General features: G+C 44.3%; 1 protein-coding gene across 1 annotated transcript; it reads right to left on the bottom strand.

Annotated features, from left to right (window-relative positions):
- Positions 1-25,674, bottom strand: esrrb (estrogen-related receptor beta). The gene is given in 7 exon segments (XM_054613671.1): positions 1-246; positions 3,326-3,595; positions 12,640-12,801; positions 13,281-13,306; positions 13,308-13,449; positions 19,492-19,608; positions 25,265-25,674. Coding segments are annotated over 7 exon segments (1,359 nt in total). The 5' UTR covers positions 25,662-25,674; the 3' UTR covers position 1.
- Between the last annotated feature and the right edge of the window lie 759 nt (positions 25,675-26,433).

Below are 26,433 nucleotides of genomic sequence, written 5' to 3' on the forward strand. Positions count from 1 at the left end.
ATCAGACCTTGGCCTCCAGCATCTCCAGGAAGAGTTTGTGCATGGGCACCTTTCCCTGCACCTTGATGCTGTAAAAGTGCTGCACGGCCTTGGTGGCCGTCTGCCGCAGCAGAGGCAGGGTCATGAGCAGCTTGCCCGCCCGCCGCGGGTCCTCCTGGTGCTGGCTGCTCTCGTAGTCCTGCAGAGCCTCGTGGAGAGCGTCCTGAAGCTTCTGGACCGCCTCCATGTCCTCTATGTGCATGGAGTCTGATGGGACGAGAGCAGAGATAGGAGGTTGAAGATTGATGGGCTTTTTAAATGTTTTGTCTAAAAGGAAAAAGTAACTTTTAAGAAATGTAGTCTGCACTCTGAGACAGTAGTAATATAACAGGGGTGATGGGAAATGGAATTTTACGAAAACTAAATTAAATCTGATCTGATTGATCTTTACTGCTCTGTCAGTAGCAGTAAGGTAGCAAACACATTATCAGTGTAACTCACACCCCGACAAGATAACGAATAGATCATAAAAAAACGACATCTGCTTTATTTCATTTATTTATATATTTGGTCTTTGGTGGGCCAGGCGGGATATTCATACGGCCCTTGACCAGCGAGACTGAAAATCAATGTTATCCTCCAGTAACAATAGCATGACTAGCACCCAATCTCTTCTGAGCGAGTACACATTAAACACCTGACTGTTCCAAAGGACAGGCTGTTAACGGACAAAAAAACAAGGGAAAGAAAGGGGCTACATTAGAGAATTGGACGCCATAAACAAGCCTGGGATGAATACAACACTTTCTTTCAATTAATTTCCCTCCTTCACCCTCCAAGGAGTTTCTGTCCATCAGAGTGGAGGAAAAACAAATACTAATGGGTTTATTTTACAGCTAGATGAACACAGAAATATAGCTGTAAATGTTCTATTATTTATCTCTTTCTATATTGTATTGAACCAAAACTGGGACTCTCTCAGCTTCAGTCAGCCAAGATCCATCCCACCTTCTGGCCAATTTTAGAGCAGTCTACAGTTTCAGTCTGGCTTCCCTCCGGTGTCGTCGCTCCTATAACGTTTCGCTACGCTGCCACTGTTTTTCACTGATTCTATTGTACATCATGTTACAGCACTCCCCTCTCATTGTGGCCTTTCTCTGCCTCTCTTTCCACCTCCTAGCCTCTCTCAGGGACAGTCTGGGGGTCACGCTGCCGCTCACTGGTTAACCGGTGTCTGGCACTCCGGCAGCGGCATGTCATTGGCTGCCTGACTCGTCTCACCTTGGCGGTGCATATTTTACCACACGGGACAATAAAAGGCAAAACAGATTTCAGACTTCGCCCCAAATTCATTGACTGGAACAACTGTATTCCCAAGACCTTGAGACATTTCTCACCCTGACGGTTTTTCAAATCCACAGTGGTGAAATGAAGTAGGTCATTTTGTAAAGTGAATGTGGGAGGGAGGGAGGGGGGGGGGGGGGGTGAGCGGGGGAGGATGGAAGAACAAAAGGCAAAAAAGAAAGAAAGAAAGAAAATCTCAGATGAGGACGTGGTGTGACATAATTATCTCTTGTTGTTTTCACAGAGGCTGGATTCACAGCCTAACAAGCTGCATTTTTTTTTTCAAATCAAAATCATAATTTGCCCTTGTTTTTATGCACTCAAACACGTTTAAGCAATAAACCTGATTTGAACCTATTATAATTGAACGCTTTGCAGGGAGAGTAAAAAAAAAAAAGGAGAAAATAAAAAGAGAGATAGAGACATCTCAACAGATGGGCAGGAAAAGAGGGCAGGAGACGGCGAGCATGCAGCTTGTGGTCCTTGGAGGAGGGGCCGACTTAAAAAAACAACTTTGAAGAAACAATTTCCTCGCAATCCATCAGTGAGCCCACGTCGATCCGATTGATAAACTGCTAATTACAAAATCAATGGCTATGAATTTTCACAGCTGTCAGACCAGGGGGACTCCCGGGAGAGCGATCTCCCAGAGACCTTGTTCTAACATTTCGGACACCCTCCTCCTCCTCCTCCTCTTCTCTCCCCGACCCCCATTTATTTTATCTCCCACACCCCACCTCCCAACCAAAGCTCTGTTGTCTGAAAGCAAAGGCCCGCCATCAGCATTTTCATTTTTCAGCCCCGGACAAAACGAGGCAGAGCGGCCCGGTGACCCAGGCGTGCATTGATCAGAGCGGGGACAGGTCCTGCCTCCTCAAAAGGAGCCTGTCAATAGCGGCGTGCCGTCCTCGCATTGAAACAAACGAGGCCCATCACTCCCCGATACTCATTCCATTCGACTTAACACATTTTATTGACAGCCCCTGTGCTCCTAATGAAATGCTAAATTTATCTCCCGTGGCTGCTGTGCCCGGGAGCTACTGTTATGGAGATGGAGAAGGAGAGGAGAGAGGGAGGGCTTGAGAAATATCACAAAACGGAAGGTGTTCAATTAAAAAAAAAATCCCTCTTTCCTGTACACTGCCCTTATCTCTTTCTCCATCTCTCCATCTCACGCTCTAAACTAAAAGGTTACGCTGAAAAACTTCTGAAAAACTAAGAAATGTCATTTCTGGAACTGTGTCAGACAATACCTCACTGTTCTGGATATTACACTGTCTGTGTCGATTACTCAGAGGTCCAGTCAGGAAAAAGTCAAATAATCCGAGTGAGTAATACACTTAAAGAATGTTATGTTTAAATCTCTTTTTTTCTTTTCTTTTAATATTGGTACAACTTTAATGTATTCAACTTATATATTTTTTGCATATTAATTCAGTTATCATTATTCAAAAGATTATTTAATTTTTGACTTTGATTTCTTGTGAACAAAATCTACAAAATAGTTTTTAGATTTTACCTGCTTCAATAATGCTTTACATCATTGATTTGAACTGAGTGGGAAAATTATTATTTGTTTAAAACAAAAACATATTGCATTGTGAAATGAAACAAATAAGAGTAATATTAAGCAAACAAATGCCTGCTTTAGGGTAGGTTTGTTATCTAAAAGTGGAGAAAATATCAATAATTATAAATGTTATTAAAAGTGTTGTTATAATTTTAATCAGTTACTTATATATATTTATATATATATATATATATATATATATATATATTTTTTTTATATATATATAAAATATTTTTCATGAAAGTGTAAGTATAACTAAAATAAGTATAACAAATCTAAATAAATGAAATAAATAATTTCCCTTTTTATTGAGGTTATTCTCTAATTTTCTGATGCTCATTTAAAACTTGTGGTAGCTCTAATTCAAATGCACATAAAACTCGCCTCATTGATAAATCATGACACGTGAATGTTATTAATGATGCGTCCCACCTGAGTTGGCGAGAGCGATGGCCTTGAGTGTGACGAACTCTTCCTTCTCCACTTTGAGCTTCTTATATTTGCGGACCAGCTGCAGGATGGAGACGTAGAGGTCGAGCAGGCCCGTCAGCCGCGAGTGCTCCTCGTCCATTATGTAGTCCTCGGCGTACACCAGCTCGTCCTCGTACGGCAGCGAGCGGAACACAATGCTGAGGATGAGGATCTCCATCCAGGCGCTCTGCAGTAAACTCATCTGATCTCCCAGAGAGAGGGAGGAGAAGCCTGGAGGGACAGAGAGGGGGAGACTGTATGAGGACAGGAGTCTGTGCATTAAACATGCACGTTTGTTCCTCTTCCATGATTCAGCCAGAAGTCTTCTTTCATTGGAGAGTTTAAAAAAAGTAGAAAACAAGTATTTTAAATTGAAAGAACAGATGGCATGGTCAAGCCCTGGTAGCCGGCAGTACTCACGGAGGCACATGTTAGCGAGTTGTGTTTAATTTTAAATGCACAGTGGAAGGTCCTCTTTGAAGCCGGTGTCAGAGCACTTGAGTGGGCTTTACTGTAAGTGAGGACAGTAAATCGGTGCAAAGGTCTGGCACACACAAAGCCATGTGGTTACCCCTTGTATCCTGTCACACCTCTATTGGTGTGTGGGGGGATTAGCGCCGAGACGTATTCTCATTGGAGGGGTTGAGGACATGACATGGAGGAGGTGATGAGGGGACAACCGCACACACAGAGCGACACGCACAGATACACCAACATGTGTCCACGAGGAAAACAAACACATCATGACACCCTATAGGCCTACGTATGCACATAGATCTAGAGAGAGAGAGCGAGAGAGAGAGAGAGAGAGAGAGAGAGAGCACGGGTCAGCTGGTTCAAGCTCAGCCTGAAGACCTGCTTAAACCCAGGGCCTCTTTCTCCAACAGCAGCTGGAGGAGCTGAAATTGGCTCGGGCGCATCAAACCACTGTCATTCCCCCTTCAACACCTCTACATACGCTCAGAATAGAACATTAAATAAAACAAACTGCTAGATCCCCGAAAGATGAGCTGTGAGAAACTCAAACAAATTAAAAAGGGTAAAAGCAAAAAAGAGAAAAGGAAGAGAGAGTGAGGAACAGATAGCCATCTCATCCCCTTTTTCCCTTCCTACTACCCTTCAGCTGTCAATAAACTGCATGAACTCCCCCACGCTTTCTCCTCCCTCTCCCACCTCCCCTCCGTCTGCACAGCGTGCCCGCCGGCGGCATATTAGGCTCTTCAGCTCCGCCCCTGATTAATATGATTGCTTTTACAAGTTTGCTGTTGCCACGCTAGCTGCCACTGCGTGATTAAGAGGCGATAGATTACAGTATTGACCAGGCCGCTCACCGCACCTATTCCCCCACATTTTCTCTTAAATATAAATGATCTCGCTGGGGTGCAGCCACCAGTCTGATGTTTATCTCCTACTGCCAGGACACCGTGAACACACACACACACACACACACACACACACACACACACACACACACACACACACACACACACACACACACACACACACACACACGTGCAAGTTGAGAAGAACAAGAGACATGATGAGGAAGAGTGAGAGAAAGTAAAGAAGAAATAGGATGGAGAGAGAGAGAGAGAGACAGAGAGAAATGAGAGAGTAGTACCTGAGTGTTCAATTTCCCTTATCGTGGTGATGACCACTGCAGGGGAAGAGCTGCAGGATACATTAATTAACAGATTGTGATCAAAATGTGCGGGCCTTCACATTTTGAAGGGGAATCAATAGTCAGTAGAATAGAGTGCTAACAGAAAGGTGCTGCTGTCCATCTGGACTGGTCAGAGGTCTGAAGTGCCCAAATTAGACCCAACAAAGCAAACTGCCGAAAGCACTCAAAGCACTCGGCTATTATCAGCGGAGGCAATAAGCCATATTTTGTACAGCCCTGTGCCATTACACATATCCAGGCTGCATCTTAAAATCTTTTGTTGTGTTATTTCCTTGTCTGCATACATGGCCATTAAGTCGTACAGACTGTGGACTGGCCGGAGGGGAAATTGTCATGCAAGCGTGGACGGGGGTCTTGATTGCCGCATCAGGTTGGCATCACAATCACAGGCAAGGCTTTGTCGAGCCTTTTAATGCCAAGGAGGACTGAGGCGGAACTAAAGCGCTGCTCCCAATGTGACAGCCCGTGTGAAGGCCTTGTTCAGGGTTTGTTGGAGAGGCTTTCGAGTTGTTCTGATACGGCAGACACCTCTCAACCACATGCACACATGCAGCCCAGCAGCCTACAATTACCTTTGACGCTAAAAGTCCTTGAATTTAATCCAGTGTTGTGAGATGGAGAGGTGGTGTTTTTCCTCTGCTCCATCCCCACTCTTCAGGGCCTAAATTATCGCTCCAAATGGGATCTCGTGTCGTTGCCTCGCCTTTTTCCACTCAATTTAATCGAGTAATGAAGTGACTCCCCGACTCCGCGGGTCACGCGGCGCTCCGGCCGCCGCACTCTGAAGGTGGCCCGGTTAAGTGCCGTCAGAGTGGGTGATTTCCTTCTAATGAAATATCAATATTTACATCTTCATTTCCAGCCCACTGCCTTGGCGGGGTTTGACCAAACATGACACAATATTGACCAAATCAGAGAGGCCTGTCTGCGCGCTTGAAGGGCCTTTTTCCACTCCACTGCTGAGTGCACCTGCAGGCTTCTGTCTCTGTGGCATGTATACAGAGATAATAACAATGCAGCGCTTTGTCTTTGTTCACTTTGACTTAAGCACTCTGCTCATACAGCAGTCATATGGCCTCAAAGAGATTTTCACTTTTAAATTGATCAGAGGTGCCATATTTTATCCTGTGTGGGCATGACTGAAATTCAATCTACAAAAAGGAATAACAACATATTTAGCAGACGGAGACACAACACAACAGAGCAGCCCAACTGACCATTAACTGCACCAGCACACCATCACCCATAGCTCAAAGGGTGAAAACAAGGCCACTAAAGACCAACAACAGAAGCCAAAACCATCACCTCTCCCTTTATCTCCCCCAAAAGCACTCGGCTGTGGGCAGGAGGGGGCAGCCCAAACCCACAGTCGGCTGCTTCAAACCCCTCGCAGAGATTAATCAGAGCGCCGTTTCATCTGCCAGAGCACAGGACGGTCCAAAATGAAATGCTGTAGATTTCTGTTGAGCTGGAGTTCATATTCTATTAATTTATTATTGTTTCCCTCTCCCCGAGGGCCATTAGCGCGGGTAATAAAAAGAGATGTAATTACGAGGCACGGTGGCCCCCTCCAGCTGCAGCCCCCTCGTAACTCACCCTCAATCAGACAACATAGCAGACAGAGGGACGGAGAGAAAAGGGAGAAAGAAAATGGCGAGAGAGAGAAAGAGAGAGAGAAATGAAGGATAAAAGAGAGGAGAAGATATGAGCCAGAGAGGAGGGAGATAAGGAAGAGAGCAGCGAAAAAAAGGGGACCGGAGCATGAGGGGAAGAGGAAGAGAGAGAGAGAGATGGAAAGAGGAAGGAGAGTAATTCTGGCCGGACAGCAGCTGATCTATCATGGCTAGCTATCAGAAGGACAAGCAGGCCCTGAAGACTTCTGCCCAGCGGCAATCTCACCTCAGCCAAGTCAAGTGCGCTCTGGGCTCCAGTTTGAGTAAAACTGCCCCTAACAGGACCCCAGAGGTTCAACACATCTTTTTTTTTTCACCTCAAACTGAGCTGAATGATCATGCTGCCATAACTTATTCTATATCAAAGCTTTTTTTTATATTTCATTTTAGATGGCAGCTTAAAGAACAAATAAAAGGACAAGGGGAAAATGTATGCACCTCTGATTTGTATAGATTCCTCTGATCTGGCAAAGTGACACACTACGGTGTTAGATCTAGTGGTGTGTGTGTGTGTGTGTGTGTGTGTGTGTGTGTGTGTGTGTGTGTGTGTGTGTGTGTGTGTGTGTGTGTGTGTGTGTGTGTGTGTGTGTGTGTGTGTGTGTGTGTGTGTGTGTGTGTGTGTGTGTGTGTGTGTGTGTGTGTGTGTGTGTGTGTGTGTGTGTGTGTGTGTGTGTGTGTGTGTGTGTGTACCTATGATTCTCCTTGGATCTACATGACAGCGTCAGGAGGACCCAATCAATAGCAGCTTGGTAATAAATTGCTGTGCTTGACGTAAATAATTTGACCTGCAGTCCAGCCTCATGTACAACACAAACAGCTCAGTTTGCTGCGAGCTTTCCCTCGACACTGATTTGATGAAACCAAGGCTTTTTTTTTTTTTTAAATTGGACAAAATCATGTCAATACAAACTAAATTGAGTCAGTGAAAAAAAGAGGTTGATGACCAAAATGTATTTCTTCTTTTTCTTTTTTTTTAACTCCAGCGCCGACTTTCAGGAGAGTCCGCTATCTGCCTTCTGTCAACGTGATAACCAGCCCATTATCCCATTGTAAGTAGCTGGGGAATGGGTGATTTGACCAGCAGCCTGTGAACGTTGTGAGGTTGAAGAACGTTAAATACAGTAATCCCCTTGTTTTAATCTGCACCCTGTGACCCCCTGACCCTTAAGGAGAAGTCTTTAGCCCTCCCAAGGGTCCAACTGCCCAATCCTGACGTTACATATCTCTGTTAAGCCCCAAAGACCAGGACGAATCAGCCTTTAATCATTGCCATAATTACACATAATTTATCTCCGCTGCCATCAAGCAACATTGCTTAATGAGGGATGGCGCTCTGCTGACGATCACTTAAAGGCACATCAGCATATAAGATTTCCTTCAAGGCATTTTATATAGAATACGACGCAAAACTCTACACCGATGCTACAGTTTCAGATTTTGAACTGATTCAACTTGGCTACAAAAATGAACACTGCACACGCTGGATGCTGGATGTACCTGCTTATGTGTCACAGTATCTAAACAAAGCCCCTCCCCCACCCTCCCTGGCAGATGTCCCTTTGCTGGCCCTGCATACTCCTGACTGCCTGTCTGCCTCCCGTACGCCCCCATCTCAATCTCCCTGCAGCTTTTCCGCCTTCCTCCCGCTCTCCTGCCTGGGTTCAGGCCTCGGCATCCACCTGATTGCTCAATCTATCTTTATCTCCTGTGTCGAAGCCTACGTCAGAGGGTAAATTGAATATACTAAGAGCTGTCTGTTGGTGTCTATATTTAATAAAGTGCACTGATGAGGTGCTGATTTATTGCCGGGCAGTATTCGCACTCTATTACAAGGAGATTACGCAGCTTGAGTGGGATCAGGCTGGCAACACAGTAAGTAGATTTCACAATTTAATGGCAAAGAGAAAACAGGAGCCCGGAGGGGGCTGGAGGAGGGTGGTCTGATGGGTGGGTGGGTGATTATGGTGGAGGGGTGAGCTGACACAAACACGACAACATACAAGAGGCGCGATCTCTTTTTAACATCGCTGCCGCCACGCTAACAACTAACCCGCCAGGCGGTTGTCTGTCAAATGCAGTGCTGATGAGCTGGAATCCAATAAAGCAGAGATGATGAATATTCCCAAAACACCAGTAATGAATAGAACAATGCCAACAAGACTGTTTTATTAGATTAATCTGGCCTGAATCTAATACTCCAAAATGCAATAACATGAGGAGGACGAACATTTAAGTAGCTTTAAAAAAAAAAAAAACGAAATAAATTGAAGGCATAAACATGCAGTTTGAATATTTTACATTCTGGCGATAGACATGCCGGACCAAAAATATGTTTTATTGTGTGGGAGCAAAGCAGCAGCAGAGTCAATGTTTGCTTGGACCTTTAGCCTTCAGAGAATTCCCCTCGCTGAAAACACTCCGGCCTGGGAAGATGGGGGCGGGCAAACACAAAACAGCGAGTACCTCTTGTATAAGCAGCATGCATGGCAGTTTTAACATATGAACACATGACATTCCCACTGCGGGTGGGAAGCAATGTGGGGTGACATGAGGCCACAGGGGTCACACTGGTATCCCACCACTCCTAAAGAAGTCAACAATGTCAGGGTGGTAAACAGGTCCTAGTGTACCGAAGCTGTCAGTATACATCCCTAAACCTCTGGGACGGAGTGAAATGATGCTTTACGGGATGGAAGGGGGCCAGAGGGGTGGACAGTGGACGGCTATGTGTGTCAAAGGTTGTTAGCACCTTAGGAGCAACAAGCCATCTGTCAGCATCCCCCTAACACGGCTCCTAATGACCCTGCCCCCCCTCAGGCAACAGCCGTGTTAGACTGCTTCATGGTGCTATTTGGAGCCGTGACACTAGTGTCCAAAAGCTCCGCTGTGATTATCAATTAATCTAAGGCGGATTCAGAAAGAGGGCAAGCCTGGCAATGGCAAACCTGTGAAAAAGGCTCTTGACATGTGACACCAGCCTTCAATATCTGCCTCGTTAAACTAAGATAACAAGTGCACCTGATCTGATTGATTAATTGTGCTCTTTTTTTTTCATCTGAGCAAAAACCTGAAACACCTGAAAAAGCACTTCATGTATGCAAACTGACCTTTCACGGTATGCTAAATATAGTTGGGATGACAAAGCTGACATTGGACCCTGTAAGGCAAAGATACCATCTACACTAATGGTAGAGCTTTGATATTCTCCAATCGCCCTCCAATTAAAACTCGATGGGGCCACTCTACTCCACATTATTCCACTCTTCAAATGCGTTTTCAAATGTTAGCTCAGAATAGGGGAAATTAAAAATCAATGGGGAGAAGGTAAGTGCCAATTTTCGCGACATTTAAATTGTTACATTTGGACTTTGGTCATTGGCCCATCTGTCAATGGCCTAATCAATGTGGTCTACTTCATAATGAACTGTTAATCTTTTTAATTCCATTGCCTAAGGCTGCAAAAATCTATCAGAATGCAATCAGCAGTTACTTTCCCCCCTGTTCCTTTCTTGTCCTGGAGCGGGTGGAGGGAGAAATATGGTAGTAACCGAGCATGGTAGGCTGCCCTTGGGTACCGTTGTTGCATGACTGTTAGTGCATGGAGTCTCGCTCAACCAGTGAACCGTCTCTGATCAGGTTCAGCCATGTACAACTCAATTATGCAGCCATTTCATGGCCAGAGGACACCCACTGTCCTAATACAGACGCCACCAAAGGGACAGGCAAAGACCGAGCACTCAGCTGAATCCTTTTTTTTTCTTTTAGATTTTTCATCTTAAACGAATGTGTGCTTTTACGATACAAGACCAAATATAAAACAAAAGCGCGAGTTTGACTGAGTGTGTGTGTGTGTGAAACGGAAGCAGATCAGAATAATCTACTTAACGTCTGCATTCCCGCAGGTGCTGCACATTGTCATAGGTACTGGAACACAGTTGGAACAGAACGTCAGGCTTACTGCATCAGGTTTTGGGTTAAATGATCATTATCGACGCACTTGGAATGACAAGTCCTCTGTAACAATCTGTGCAGCAAATCCCATTAACATTATGAATCTATCCACTGTACAATACGTGTTAGTATAATCTGATTAACAGAGCTTCAACACTATGACACACAAAATCCGAGATAGAGAGTACACATATTAACATGATGATGCACTCCAGGATACAAGCTAAAGCCTTTAACACTGACTGTATATTAAATGGTGAGCTATATGATATATTTATTTATCATACGGCTTCAGGTTTTTCAGTGGCCTAAGGTGACCTGTGAAATATTCCTTGTTTTTTTTACAGTGAGATTTAAAAAAGACTCCTCTCTATCTGATTGCACTGTGTTTGTGTCTCAGTAAGTGATGCCTCCGAGCTTGCACACTCTATACTCAGAAGCCAGCACAGGAGTGTCGGCGTTTTTGCGCATGTCTGCGACACTGTTGTGATTTTTGGGTCACAACCATGAGTGTGTTATCAGGTCAGTTGTGATCCAGTCTTGACTAAGCTCCTTGCTAAACTCTCAGTGTGCTGACCACGCAGGCCCATGGGGAGTGATCCAAACAGTTTAGACGCATAAGGGGCCGGGGCGGAGGCCATGAGGCTGGGAGCATATCCATCTCTAATCTCCTTACTATCAGATCTGTACCTGATTAATACCTCTCCTTCTGAGAAGTACTCTAATACCTTTTCAGTACAAAATGCACCTGCCCGAGGTCAGCTAGTGTCCTATTCACTTTACTGAAAATAAATGAACCGTCCTAATCTATGAATTGAAATTGCAATTTATCTTCTGAGTTCACTGATATGATCCTAAAAGCATGCACACACTCGTATGAATATGTGTATGTGTGAGAGATAGAGGCAGACAGCATGTGTGTGTGCGTGTGTTCCTGCGGTAGTGGTGTCGCACATTTCCTGCATGCTGACATGCATGCTCTGTGCTTCACCAAGTTATGCTGATGAGAAGAAGAGGTTATGGAGGTGCCGCTGAGGGACACGTTCATTTAGTTTGTTACCCCTCCGTGCCTACAGCAGTGTAATGTTATAGAGTTATGGGGGTCAAGCTCAAGATCAAGGAGAATCTGCCTCGGTTGCAAAAAAAAAAAAAGAGCGGCTAAACAATGTGTTCTCTGTCAAAATCAGAGGGAAAACTCTTGAAGGAAGCAAAATCTCTGCTGACGTGAGGTGCTGTATCCTTAATTCAACAGCCTCTTATAACCTAACACCTCGTCTATCAGAACGTCTATGGGGCAAGGAAGAAACATGATTATGCCCATCAATAATTCAATGTATGTGTGCTTGTGCTTGAGTGCGTTTGTGTTTGTGTGTGTGTGTGTGTGTGTGTGTGTGTGTGTGTGTGTGTGTGTGTGTGTGTGTGTGTGTGTGTGTGTGTGTGTGTGTGTGTGTGTGTGTGTGTGTGTGTGTGTGTGTGTGTGTGTGTGTGTGTGTGTGTGTGTGTGTGTGTGTGTGTGTGTGTGTGTGTGTGTGTGTGTGTGTGTGTGTGTGTGATGTGTGCGAGTGTGTGTGTGTGTGTGTGCGAGTGTGTGTGTGTGTGTGTGTGTGCGATATGATGTCTTGTTTGGTTGGGCAGGTCCCCAACTTTTTTCTAAATCTCCCTGGTGATTACAACATACATTGGCACTAGGTCTGTGTCCCCCTCTCCGTTCAATGCAGGTGTTTTAGATGCCCTCTATTGATTAGTTTTTTTGCACAGCTTTGTCCATTTTGCACCCCGTCCATCCTCCACACACCCCGAGGCTGTATGAGCTGCAATCATTAATTATCTACGGGTGGGTGCACATGTTTATTCATACAGATTGTGTGTGGAGAAGAGACTGAGAAAAAAAAAAAAAACTGGTGAAAAAATAAGAACAAACGGGCCTAATAAAGACAAAAAGGAAGCAAAAATAATTTGCTTTATACCTGGGATGTGCTTGGCCCAGCCGATGATGACCACAAGCTCGCGGTCAGCCAAGTCGCACAGCGTGGTCAGAGCCTTGATGTCGCTCTCCGGCATGGTGGGGTCAGGCATGGCATAGATCTTCTCCGGCTCTGCCACCAACAGGTGAGACACTATCTTTGTGACTGAGGATAGAGGAGGAGGAGGGAGGAGGGGATGTCAAAGCAAAGCAGAGGTCAAAGGTCTTTTCACTGCAAAGCTCAGCCAAGCACAAAGAATCATCGTGCTGATAAACACTGGGCATTTGTGAAATTGTAACACACGGTAGAATGGTCTCACTTTCCGGTTTCTTTCTCTGTCTCATTATGCAAACTAATGGATGGAGCTTGAATTTGTAGGAGTGAAATGAAAGCACTGAAAGCTCTTATCCCTACAGGATGCATACGAGTGGAAAAAATGTATGTGTGAAAATGTGAGACACTTGTGTCCTCGAGCACTCTGTCGCTGTTTAATATCGGTCATCTGCTCGAGGGACTTATCATAATTCAGCTCTGACCGGAACAATACCTGGCCTATTTTTCTAACCAATGATGTCTCAACTGACCAAACATGGAAGAGACGGGAGAAACATGAGGCTGGCCTAGAATTTTTGCCTCAGCTTTACCTGCATGTTGGCCTGGCAGAGGAGGGAGACAATGGGCTAGTGACGGAGCAGTACTCACGGGGCTTTTTGGTGGGAGGGGGGAGCGTCAGGCCGAGGTACGGGTTGTTTTCATTGTCCAACCTCCGCTTGTATTTCTGTCTGCCTCCTCGCACGCGGTCCAGACGCACCCCTGGGTTAGAAATGACAACAGAGACATGAGGTTAAGAGACTGTATAATTTACCACAATAGATTTTAAGGGAATTCAAATACATAAAAATTGAATCGGTCAAAAATAATATTTGTGAGAAAGGATGCAAAATAAATCCTCTGTGTATTACACTAGAACAAACATGTAGCATGATGATCAGAGATGACACCTGAACATATTCTGTATTAGATCAAGTGTAAAAGCAGTATTGTTAAAGAACTGCATAGTGACAAGTGTGTGTGTGTGTGTGTGTGTGTGTGTGTGTGTGTGTGTGTGTGTGTGTGTGTGTGTGTGTGTGTGTGTGTGTGTGTGTGTGTGTGTGTGTGTGTGTGTGTGTGTGTGTGTGTGTGTGTGTGTGTGTGTGTGTGTGTGTGTGTGTGTGTGTGTGTGTGTGTGTGTGAGAATGTGTCAGAGGCACGGCTGCCTTAACATATGTGGTCCATGCCTGGCTGGTCTACTGTGACACAGCTGAGCCCAGAGCAGGTCTAAACATATGAATATTTAACGCAGGGTCAATGATCTCACAGACTGGCCCTCTAATTATTTAGCTTTTGGGGTGAGGCAGATTGCATACTAATTAGCTGCCAGCCACATGCCTCTTTGCTTTAGTAGGTGTGAGAGCTCAGGTGAGCGCTCTTCGGTATCTCGCGAAAAGAAACTTAACCAGCCCACAAGTAAAGACACAGTCCCCCACACACACTGTACAAAACATCCGCTGTCACGCTGCAGATAGATAACTAGGTATTGCTTTCCAATAAAATACCCTTATTTCACCCCTCTTTCACTGGAGTAGCACTGAGGCCTTATCGCCCCCAGCCACACCTAGAGGCCAGGTTCCACACTGATACTGTAAATGTCAGGCCGGCCTCATCATAACATAAGTTATTTATTATCTCATTATTTGATAAGAATGTTTCCATTTGGATGTCTTTTCTATTCTATTCATTTTCAACATAGTTAAAATATTTCATCTACACTGTTCTATTTATTTGATACCACCAGGCACATATTTGGTTATTTAATGTAAGTGTATGCAAATATTTATATAGAATATAATATAATATATCCTGCATCCCCATATATGGACCAGCGTGTCCACTGCTCCCTGAGGCCTAAATATCCTTGATATCTTAATCCTGTCAAGAAGGAGAAACCCTTCAATTTACATTGTATGCATAATGTAACCCCCCCACCCCAAACAAATTTAATATTAAAGGGTGGATGAGAAAAGGCTCAATGAAATGCTTGCGGTGGAGGAGGAGTTAATTTGTCAGTCGCCCGCGTCCTCTGAGCGAACAACACCCGCAGCCAGAGCACTTCCTTGATGATTTCATCACTTTATAACAGGGAGGACGGTGTCAAACCTGGGCATTGTGTGGCCACTGCAAATGAGCCTAATACAATTTGTCCATCAGCAAGTGCTCTTGGAGGGGATGAGTTTGGATGTGTCCCATGCACGGTGATTGGAGGTCGGTCAGTGAAGGGGGGTTGAGAGGAAAATCAGATGATATAAGATAGAAGGGTGGCCTTCATTTAACAAAGAGGAATTCAACGGTGGATTTATGCAAAATAGCTTCTTGATTTTCACCGCTTATCTTACGTGGTCGTACGTGGCCCCCTGTCCCTCACACTCAACACATGTATTATCTTGAAAAAGCTGAAGAATAGAGATTTCTTCTACTTTTATAAATTATTTGATTCCCTGGAAACACAAATCTGATTAGGATTGTCTTTCAATTTCCTGACACTGACAACCCACTAACCTAATTACCCCCAATTCCCAATAGAACATCATCCTTCTCAGCAAGCACCAGGGAATCATATGATGGCGACTACCTGAGCTTTACACACACACGCACATACAAAATGACAGTTTCATTTTTATGTGTAAAATATAAAGAACAATTTTTTCTTCGAAGGCGTCTTGAGAATAGTCTTCAAACACCCTTTACTACGCGACTGCTTAAAAAAGTTTCAGATTCAGCCGAGATGTTCCCGTTACTACTGTAGGGTTGGAAAATTCACTGCTCTATGCAGTTTCTTCCCCCCTGTTGAGCTCGGCGTCTGCCAGTTGGCTTTGCTTCTGCTCTCCATGATCCTCTGTGCCGGTTGAGTCATGTGGCCGAATCAGCCAGTGTAAAGCCGGTGATGGAGGTAGATGGGTGCCTCTTTTAATTAGAACAGTCCTGGCCATAATTAACAGATGCTGACAGGAATTAAAGCTTGGCACTAACCTGTCTCATTTTACTGTCCAACAGGGCCAGATACAGGCAGAGGGGAAGAGAGAGTGATTAAGAGCAGCTAGACGGATTCGTTCACTTTGCTATGGGGATCTATGGTCGAGACTTTATCGGGGCCTTTGTGGGGTTCATATGTCCCTTTGGTGACACCCGACGCCTCTGACTCTGACCGGTCTCTTGTGCTCCTTCCAAAGTAAACAGAAGGAGTGTAATAAATGTGTGAAGAGAGTTGAGTGCTACCTCATCCAAAGTCATCTCGCTGTTTTATGGCCCACCTCACAGTGCAGTGTGGGTAGCAGCGGGCGAGCTCGGGTATCATCTCTTCAAAGCGGGTCTGCAGAGGGAGAGGGCTTTTGGCCAAGGCGGCTGGCATTTGTGCACGGATTAGCACAGGCCTTCGGGGTGGGGGCTGGGGCCAGCTGACCTAGGGCTCTTCTTTCTCTCCAAAAACAATAATAATCCCCTTCCTAGTACCCTCCTACAAAAGGGCCTGTCTTCACTCACTTTGTGTGGCCGGCAGTGCTAGGGATCCTTATTTTGAGTCCCTCACCTGTTCTGGGTGTCTCTCTCTGGGGAAAGTGTCAGGATGTCTGGGATGGTTGGCAATGCCAAGGGGGGCTTAGGCAGACCCTATTTTAGCTGGGAAAATCAGAAGGCCACATGGCAAGGCATGGTGAACCTTGCCTTTCAAGGAAGCCGCCCCGCTAAACTGCCGTCAGCACTATTTCAAAGGGTCCCTGTTGCCAGCTTTGCATGCTTGTACGTGTGTTGCAGCATTTTTGATCACGAGTGGGGATGAGCGAAGGTTGCGGAAAAACTGTCACGCATTGCCCTCCGCCCCTTCTGCTGACCCAGGGGCTGCCATACTGACACCTTCGTCACAAAGTCAATTTACAGGTTAGCTACAATTTCCCTAGTGAGCTGACAGCCCTGCTCCCACTGCTAATTGAAAATACTTTAACTACACTTTAAATTGCTCTAAATTTACAGTATTGTAAAGAAACAAACATTTTTGGTGCGTTTTGGCTCAGGCTTCTTTATAACCTACTTTACTACTGCATCTTGGAAGCAGACTGTATTTGTCTGACTGGTATAGACGGCCGGCAATACATGTGGACAGTGACATGTCTAGTATTTCAGGCAACGTACATCGGAGCGTAGTGTGGTTTGCGTGTATGTTCTCTATGTTGCCTATGTGGCTGTGACGGGGCTATTGTGGGATGCGGTTGTCCTTTGCATGCCAGTCTGCGGAACAATGAGAGGTGTATTGTATATCAGCAAAGACACACTTTGCTTCTTTGTCCAGCAAATGTTCATGGCTGTCACGCTGTCCTCTTACAATGAGGCCGGATTCTTTTTACCTTTACAGAAAGCACTGTTACACAGTGAGGACAATGGAACAAAAACTATAGTCTTTGGTCAACACTACGGATGTGTAGATAAAAATATATATGTGACGATTCAGAAATAAAAAAAAATTTCTACACCTGTGCGTGTGCACATGTGTGGAGGGATCTATGTGTTAGTGAGCGATGGAGAAAGTAAGTCAGTGCAGAGAGCAACTGCCACTGAATGATGTCAATGTAATCTCTCAATAGTATCTTGTCTTCTCTCTTGCTCTAAGCTCTGATCCGTTTCCATTGATCAGAGGAAAAACCTGTTGCCTCTGACATTTGATTCTTCTATTGATCACTTCCTCCTTTATACAGTCGGGGGAAAGTACAGCGACTCAACACAGGGTTTAGCCTCTCCTGTAATCAGACTGCTGATCTTCCAGACCGTTTTCCTTCACCTCTTACTGAACTTTGAGATATGAGTGTTATGATCGCAGCTTTTGTGCTTGCTCAGTAGAAGCTGATGTTGTATGAATTTCACTAGTGCGAGTAATAAAAACTGAAATATCTGACCATAACTTACTCAGAATACCTGTAATATTGCTCTTCTTCTAGAGACAGTGATGTATTTAAACTTCTGCTTCATCGGGGGGCAGCACTGTACTTTGTTGGAGCTGTAAAGTTATAATTAGGTGATTTTCCATTGAGACACAATGTGACCTTTCTGCAGTAATGAAAGTAAGTGGCAACCTCAGTCACATGAGCGGTGGCCATCTCCACACTCTGGGCCTGAGCATGGCGTTGAGCCGACGGCTTCATAGAGCTTACGGTGGACAGAGACCATGTGTCTCTCTTTCCATTTCGTCTTGGTGACACTTTAAAGGGCCAGGCCTTAAGGCAGAGCGTACTCAAGTCTCTCTTAATCATGACAAATGTGCAAATTTAAGAATAATATTTTGCTTGTGACAGAAATCGGTTATTTTAGAGGGATCTATTGCAACACCTGCGCAAGACTTCAATCAGCCCCTGATAATAGTTGTCGTGAGGTGAAGACAGCCGCTGTGTCATTCTTATTCTGGCAATGTGCTGAAGTGTACGGCATTAGAACCACACGGGCTTAGCCGAATTCTGCATATTTGAATTTTACATTCTTTTTACTCCGACCTGACACTGGTCATTCATTTATAGCCACGGCTACATATTTTTGTAGTCTCTTATTCTCCAAGATGATATATTGGCATCAATTTTTCATCAGATAGTAATGCGATTACTCTGTCTTTCTGGCACTGAGGCTTTATCTGGCTGCATGCAGTCCAGCGGATTCTGTTACTGTGTGGAGATCCATACGGGCTATGACTCTGGCTTCAGGTGGCAACCGGATATATTATGCATCTATAAATCCCGCTCTTGGAATGAATAATGGGAGGAATAATGGTGGGATATATATACTGCACAGAGTTAGACAGAGAACTTAAAAGTGGAAGATTGTACGGACTTTCATTTATCAGAGCTTCTGTCTTGACGTATTCATATCACTGTATAAACATGAGGGACAATCATACTTGGCGCAACATAAGTGACACGCTCACCAGCACTCGAGGAAAACGCGTTTCCTTACAGAGTCCCTGAGCTACTCCCAGAGGAGGCTTGAATAAATATAACACCGCCGCTTCACCCCCAAGCCACAAATCTTTCATTATTCATTTGTCTGGCCCTTTTGGAGCAACCAACAAGTGAGAAGGCGACGGAGGGAGAAACAGAGAGGCAGGTGAGCAACGGATAGGTGCTTTGCCTCGGAAGAGCAGCCATGCCTCTGTGTCTCATGGGGTTTCAGTCAGGGTCAAAGGAGGGGGAGGGGGAGGGGGGAGCTACCAGGACAATCCATCGGAAGCATGTTTAATTGTCACTGAATTCCCTGCTGGCGTGACTTTAAAAAAACCATCCTCAGGAAGAGAGCTGAGATGTTCGGAAAACATTTAGTGGATCAATATCCGGGGATGAGCTGAGACCGTGCCCAGTGTGTGCTCAGGGACCCGGCCTGAGCCTTTCCAGGTGGAATACTGTTACATTTCTATTACTCAGACGGCAGGATCAACCTATTCAGCATATTTCTGTCCACAGCTCAACTGCACATTATTTACTGCTGTGTAGGTAGGGGGAGGACAGGGGGGCTGGGAAATGTTTTCTGGGCAAGCCGGTTGTATGCATCTCTCACTCTGGGCTGCTACATGAAAGCTACTGTGGGACTCATTGCAGAAGCAGTCTGGGACTTAACGAAACAACTATCATGAGAACAAGTGTGTGATGCTGTAATGTTCCACTAGCAGCTCCCAAATCAGATTAATGCTGTGTTTTTTTTATTTGCATGAATGTTATGTGAACCAAAATACGTACAGTACATGTATCTGTGTGTGTAAGAATAATAAAAAAATGCTCTTACTCTTCTTACCTTCTTTGAGCATCCCCACTTTGAGGCATTTCATGAAGCGACAAGCCTGACATGATTTGCGTCTCCGCTTTGTGATCTCACACTCATTTGTGGCAGGACAGCTGTATTCTATGTTACCTGAGGAGAAGAAGAAGAAGAAGAAGAACAGGTTATCACAAACAAAACCAGTCTAAGTCCTATACATAAAAATCTAACACGACATTTTTGGAAATCTTCAAATATTGAGTAGAACATGAGGTGAAAGCATTGAACGAGGCTCTAAAGAGAGCCTAATGGTAAAGTGGGTGCTCCTACTGATGTGTGTTCTCAGATGGTCTATAATAAATCATATTTTGCCAACCAGGAACGGGCACCTGTTAACCACATGGATGCCTATAGAATCCATTTCTGTAGTGTGCAGGTGGCTCAGGTCTCCAGTGAGTAGAGAACCTTCCAGCACTTGGGCCTCAGCAGGAGGAGAAGCTGGGGTAAGAGGTAGAGGGTTGGGGGTGGAAGTCAAGCTACAACAGTCCTTCAGGACCCATCAGTAGAAGCCACCCAGGTCCAACACTAAATTGGCCTCATTAATTCTGCGCGTGTCCCCTCCGGGCCCCGGGCTCAGGCCATGTCCCCCTGCGCTCAGAAGGGCCTGCCACTGCTTCAATAGCAGGCTGGAGAGCCAGACACGCTGCCCCTGAACACTTTACATAATTCTCCAGCAGACCCAAACCTGTTGTTACCACTGTTGCTATTGTTGACTATTTACATAGAGTACAGGCAAGAGGCCTAATGCATTATTCAACTGCAGCGTCTGATTCCAGGACGGAGCAATGAAAAAGAGTTTCATTGCTACACAATAAAAGACCCGGTTGCGCTCTACTCTAGCATTAGCGATAGAAAGGGCAGGATATGTGAGCCAATGCCTCCGCTTCTGTCTGATTCTGTACATTTTACTGTATTCAGGGGTTTTCAATAAAGGGTTTCAATGTAATGGTTGCTTCAGCCTCGGAATCTGAAATACCCTCATTTTGAACAGGCTTTCAGCTTTAATGCTTTTGACATTGGGGTTTGCCCGAAACTTTTCTTTTAACCCGGGGTTTTATGTCTTTGTCAGACAAATAAACTGTTGAGTGATGAGTAAAAATATAATTCAATCATCATGAGTACCTCAATATTTTCCCTCATCCATTAAAATACATGTAAGTAAACAATATGTCAGCAAATGTGCTTTCTGTTGAAACTAGTAAATACACACATACTGTAAAGCAATTCCTCTAAGACATTTTTATATTTTGCGGTGTGTCAACAGAAATCCACACACGAGCACATCAGGATTGCAATCCAACATCCTGTAGCTGCTCCACAGCTCGGAACCTTTCCTCCATATTTTCTGTACAGAGAAACAGAAAGCTGTGCAATACTCCACTGGCGTTCCTCCACTAGCCCTCCGACATCCTTTGACAACTTATGCAATTATGTTAACATTATTGAGCAGATCAAGAGGAGGGTCCCAAGATGTTATAAATAATTAGAAATTCCTCCTTATATCTGGGTTAGAAATCAGTATGCTAATTCTCCTCATCTCTTTGGGATTGGGGTAAATAAAGGTGTGAGGGAAGGCGGCTGATGAGCTCTGATTGTCTTTCCTCTGTCTGTTTTCTCTGTTGTCATAGCAGAACCAGACCATAATAATCCTATCCATTTCCCATATCCTGGGAGGAGGCAATCAGTGCCACCCTGTGCTGGAATCAATTCTTGGAGGTCTTTTCGGTTTGCGTTCCCATTATACATTAACCAATCAGCAATCTGCTGGGACGTTAAATACTAAATACGTGAAAGAAACATAGATTCTGCAAATCTGAAAAATCTTTACTGATCATTTTATTCACTCCCTTGAAGGCATGCTATGTGGCAGGTTTGCTTGCTTGCACGGCCCGACCAGGCACAGTTAAACCTGCGTGTCCCCTGAGGACTCTTTGTTTATGGAGGTATTTTTTCTCTCCCTTCCCCGTCTCAGGGGTGATGGGGGCACGTGCACAGACCACACCTGGTGGCTTATTAACTCTCCGAGAGATAGTCCTTGATTATCACACACTCTAGAAGCAGAAACAAACACACGCTCACACACTGCTGTGCTACTGTGTCCACCTGTCCTGTCAAGTCCTCTTTGCGTCTGATGTTCTGTCAGAGGAGGCTTCTCATAGCTCAATACAGAGAGAGAGGGGGGGGATTAACTTAATTTTTTCATCTCTACATTAGGTTTATATTTAGAAGAAGTTTCAGTATCAGTATACGAACAGTAAGTCCCAATTCAAATCATGCCTAACATCATTTAGATGAGCTAACTGACCATAAGCTTCGACCTCTCTTTGGCAGTTTTATTTATTGACATACATTCATATTTATAAAAGAAGAAAAATATCCAAGAAATGGTCGTATTAAAGGCACCAACCATAGATTGGAACTTGCTACGCCTGCGACAAATGTAATTATTTATTATGTCTGATTGTTATAGTAACTTTTGTAACCACCGTGGTAGGAATAATTATGTTATATATTTCACATACACTATATGCAACACATACCTGTAATTTAAATGGTTAATTAGGTTGGTACTCGAATGTAATTGTTAAATAAAAACAAAATTATAGGTATTTACATTAATGCATTTACATTTCTACTTTGAACAGAGTAGGCATTATCACTGTAAGATGTAGCCATAATTGTATGCCTACTGTGTCTTTCTTGCCTTGGTGTGATCAAATGATATTGTTTGAAACAGTCTCTTTCTCGTCTTATTTACCAAAACTTCAGACAGAAGGGTGAATGAACTTTTTAGGTCAACAGATGAATGGATATAACTGACATTTACCTCTAATGTAACATTGCAGTCTCCTGAACAGTAATTAAACAATTAGTAAACAAGTAATTAAGTGTCACAATTAACTACTGATTTAATTGGGAATTTGTAGTCACATTAGATTCAATCATATACTCAAAAGGGGCGCCTCTTTTAAACGATTTACAATAACCTTGTAATTCAGAGATGATGACTGGAAATCCAGGCTTGTAGAGAAATAGAATGGCCGGTTTCACTTTCAGAAATGAAGCATACTGGCGGGAACCCCTTTAACCCGAGGGCCATGCCGGGGTTTATCCGTCTTTAGAGAGGTTATGGTATGGTTAACAATAACATTACAGAGTGAAGGGAGAAGAAAAAGATTTCCCTCCTCCTCTTGATAAGTATCTGTCTCAATCTATTTTATGGCTTTGCAGGACCCATGCCAGGGCACAGAGGGGAAAGTCAGGTCTTGTAAGTAAATTACAGTAAAATGGCAGGTATTTCTCATCAAAATCTAAACTGACTTTTACAGGCTTACTGTCAAGGTCTATTACTTCATATAAAAGGGGGCCACTGAGTTCAGTTGGTTTTCAAGCAATTTTACACTTGGGTTCAAAACGGGAAGAAAACACGGTTCAATAAGAGATTTATGTTTTTGATTGGTGGGGCACGTGAGGTGCAGGAATGGCGGGATGATTAGGGAGCAATGAGAACGGGGGTATTTCTGGGATGGATGGAGATCCAGGTTGACATTAATTTGGGCCTGGCCTTGAGTAATGTAACTATCTCCACGTAAGAGTTCAAGGGGCTTTTCACTGGATGAATAGGTGACGGATGATGGATTTTCCATCCGCTTTTGTTGAAAAGGTAAGAGCATGAGGCTGGAGCGGGGAAAAAACAAAGATAGTAAGTTACTCAGTGCTTAAATTATCACAAAAAGTCTAAACAATTTAAATGCGACTAAAATGAATGAATATTTATCAGGAATTAGCTGCTGTATCACGAGAAATGATACAGAGTTACACAAGGTGAGCACAAGGTGATAAAGAAACTGTCTTGTACATGGTTAACATTAACTTAGCATGGTGTTTGCCCTAAGTGCTATAGAACAATGTGATAAAGGGCTGGAAAAGACAGCTCCTTTGTTTTCCTCTCATTAGAGAGGGCCGTCTCACACTCCACCCTTGACTGCCTCGTTATTCCTTTAATTAATCAGTTCTCATCAGCGGCACCCTCTCACTCTTTCAAGGGCTCTACATCCCGCTATTTACTGCCTCCAGTCTCCTCCAGCCATCCCGCATGTGTTTCTTTTATCATTTTGGAAAGGCTTTCACCTCCCCCAAAAAAAGTCCCTGCGTCCTCCTGCTTTTTTCTGCCTGGGACCCCTGTCTGATTATTATGCCATTAAGCCTCTCCCCCTCTCCTCTGAAAGAGCAGCAGGGTCCCTCTCCAATCTAAAGAAGTCCTGGGTTTTTTTCCCCTCCTTTCCCTGAAATTACCCGGCGACGCGTGCCTGAGTTTCTAATTGGCATGCCCGTCCCTGGAGACGGCCCCCTCCCTTCTTCCTAATGAAAAGCCTCGGCCTTAATTACACTTTCCAAACGCTGATTGTTATTGACAAAACTCCTGTGGCTCGGACAAACGACGGCAGATTAGCTCCATTACAGGCAGCCCTCCAAGAAGAGAAAGAGAGGGATTTCAAATCGACAATGCAAAGTGAGGGGGGGGGGGGGAAGAGGAGCTTTCAATTTTTTTTCCATGTACCTTCCTCTTAATTGTTTGGGCCATTGCTCCACTTAAGACGTCCCTTTCTTCCCCGATGCCTTTTTTCCTGTTTCATTGTGTTGCCGTCAGTGTACTTTTAGTGAGGGGACAAAAGCCCAGTTATGTTACTTGAGAAAAAAATGTTCATCTTTTGTCAATAGACAGGACTGCTGATGGCAGCATGGGTAAACAGGAGGATTTGGCCTAATGCTTTTGTTTGCCTGCAAAAGGTACATAGACTGTCTAAAGCTGATAGGGCTGTAATGTCCAAAATCAACACCTAAACAGACAGAAGGCCAGATCTTCATATTATGCCTGCAATCATTTGTTACTGAAAGCAATGGATCAAACATGTCAGACTCATTTGGTTTAAAAATCAAATTCTTCCACTCTTAATCACCTCGTTTCACTATACTCCAACCTTCTGGCTCATTTCACCTTTCTCGTCTAGTTTGTCTTCTGTATTTGTTGCAGGACTAAGCCGGCAGAGCTTGGACTTGGGCAGCTGTTTACCGGCTCAACAATATCTCCGTCTCCCTGATTAATCTGGAGCAGAGCGCACAGTTTCACAGTGGGGGGCCTTTCATTGCCTCTCTAATGAGAAGCTGTGATACATCATGCCTTGCAGATAGCCAATCCCACCCTAGTCCCCAAGCACACACACACACACACACACACACACACACAATACAGAACAGGAATAATAAAGCACGTTCTCTGAGCCCCCCAAGGCATCTGGGCAAACAGCCCCATACACTCCACCAAATCTGACCTCTGAGTGATGATGTCATGTCCACCCTACGCCACCAACCATGACAGACGACATAATCATACCTTCACTTCCGCCCCATGTCAAAATATTCTTCTGGTTTCTCTTTTTAGTTGATAATTTGTAAATGTGTTTATAACGTTATCCTATAGTGAGTATTTTACACCAATTGAATCAAAAACATTTTTCTTTTTTTTTAACGGAGATTGTTAGTCTCAGGAGGTAGAGAAAACATCTTTCACACTCCAGTGATTTCTTTTTACATAGTAAATCGCTTGGACTGAGTATGTTTCATTGTTGCTGTGAGGCCAAAGGTGTCTTGTATGGAGGGTGTTTTTATGTCTGGCAATGCAGCGACAAGGAATGAAATACTTGTATTGAGTGTTTGTTAGGTGGGGGAGGGGAGAGGAGAAAAATACCTTGTATTGTCCTTTTAAAAAAGGCTTTGCAGGCCTCACAAGAGGCCACCCCATAGTGATACCCCGAGGCTATATCTCCACAGACCAGGCACAGCCTCTTGGGGAGGGAGTTCAACATGTATTCGCACTTTATGGACGAGTCCTCCATGATGGTGCTGGAGCAGTCATCGTAGCGCTTGCGGCAGGCGGCGGCCCCGAGCCCGCTGGGGGTGAACATTGGTGGGGAGTCCAGGCCGTTGGAGTGGCTGTTCATAGCGCTGACATAGCCGCCACTGGCGTCTGAGTTGCCGCTTGGGCTGTGATGGCTGACCGTGTCGATGACTGAGGAGGGACTGGATGGCTCCGTCTTGATGTAGGACCCGCAACTGGAGGGTAGGTGCCGGTCATCAGCGGCCATTCTATTCAGCAGCCTGAGGGATGGGGGGAGAGAGACGGAGGGGGAGGGTTGATGGGAAAGGGAGACGGAGGAAGAGAGGAAGATGATTAGCAGGGTCTTCCGAGAGTAGAAATTAATCATATCAACCAGTGGAGTGACATAAATGTCTAAAAAGCTAAACAGTTGATTGAAATGAAGTACAAAATGTAATGATTTTGTGGCTTTTCACGACAATTACAACACAAAAGCTCTTTTCCTTTCAGTAGACATGATGGTACAGTTAATGATTTATACAGCATATATTTAACAAATCAGTCCCAGTAGAACAACATATAGGATTGCTTTCATGCTTCAATCTTTCTAATGCTTTTAATATAATTTTATTTATTTATACATAAACATGAAAGTACTTCATTTAGGAAAAGATGGGTGGCACATTCAGTGGGTTTCATGTGCTCAAACAGTCGTTATCTATTGTATTTGCCAAATCAAATTTAAATTACTATTCCAACTATGGTCACATGATTTTTAAGTCTTTCCAATGTTATTTCCTCTATACCACTATGTGTCCTAACCTCCCCTAACAACCAGTGAACCAGAGGTAGGATCCTAAGTGCTTCATTAGCCACACACCACGGCAGCCGGAAAAGCGCTTTAGTGTGCAACACGCACAATACCAACACACAGACAGAAAGAAAGAAAGGAAAGTGAAAGAGAGGAAGAGGGAGGGATAGAAAGAGAGCACTCAAATAACTTAACATGCAAGTGTTCGCACACACACACACACACACAC

The sequence above is a fragment of the Anoplopoma fimbria genome, chromosome 15, assembly GCF_027596085.1.
Source record: "Anoplopoma fimbria isolate UVic2021 breed Golden Eagle Sablefish chromosome 15, Afim_UVic_2022, whole genome shotgun sequence".
NCBI lineage: Eukaryota > Metazoa > Chordata > Actinopteri > Perciformes > Anoplopomatidae > Anoplopoma > Anoplopoma fimbria.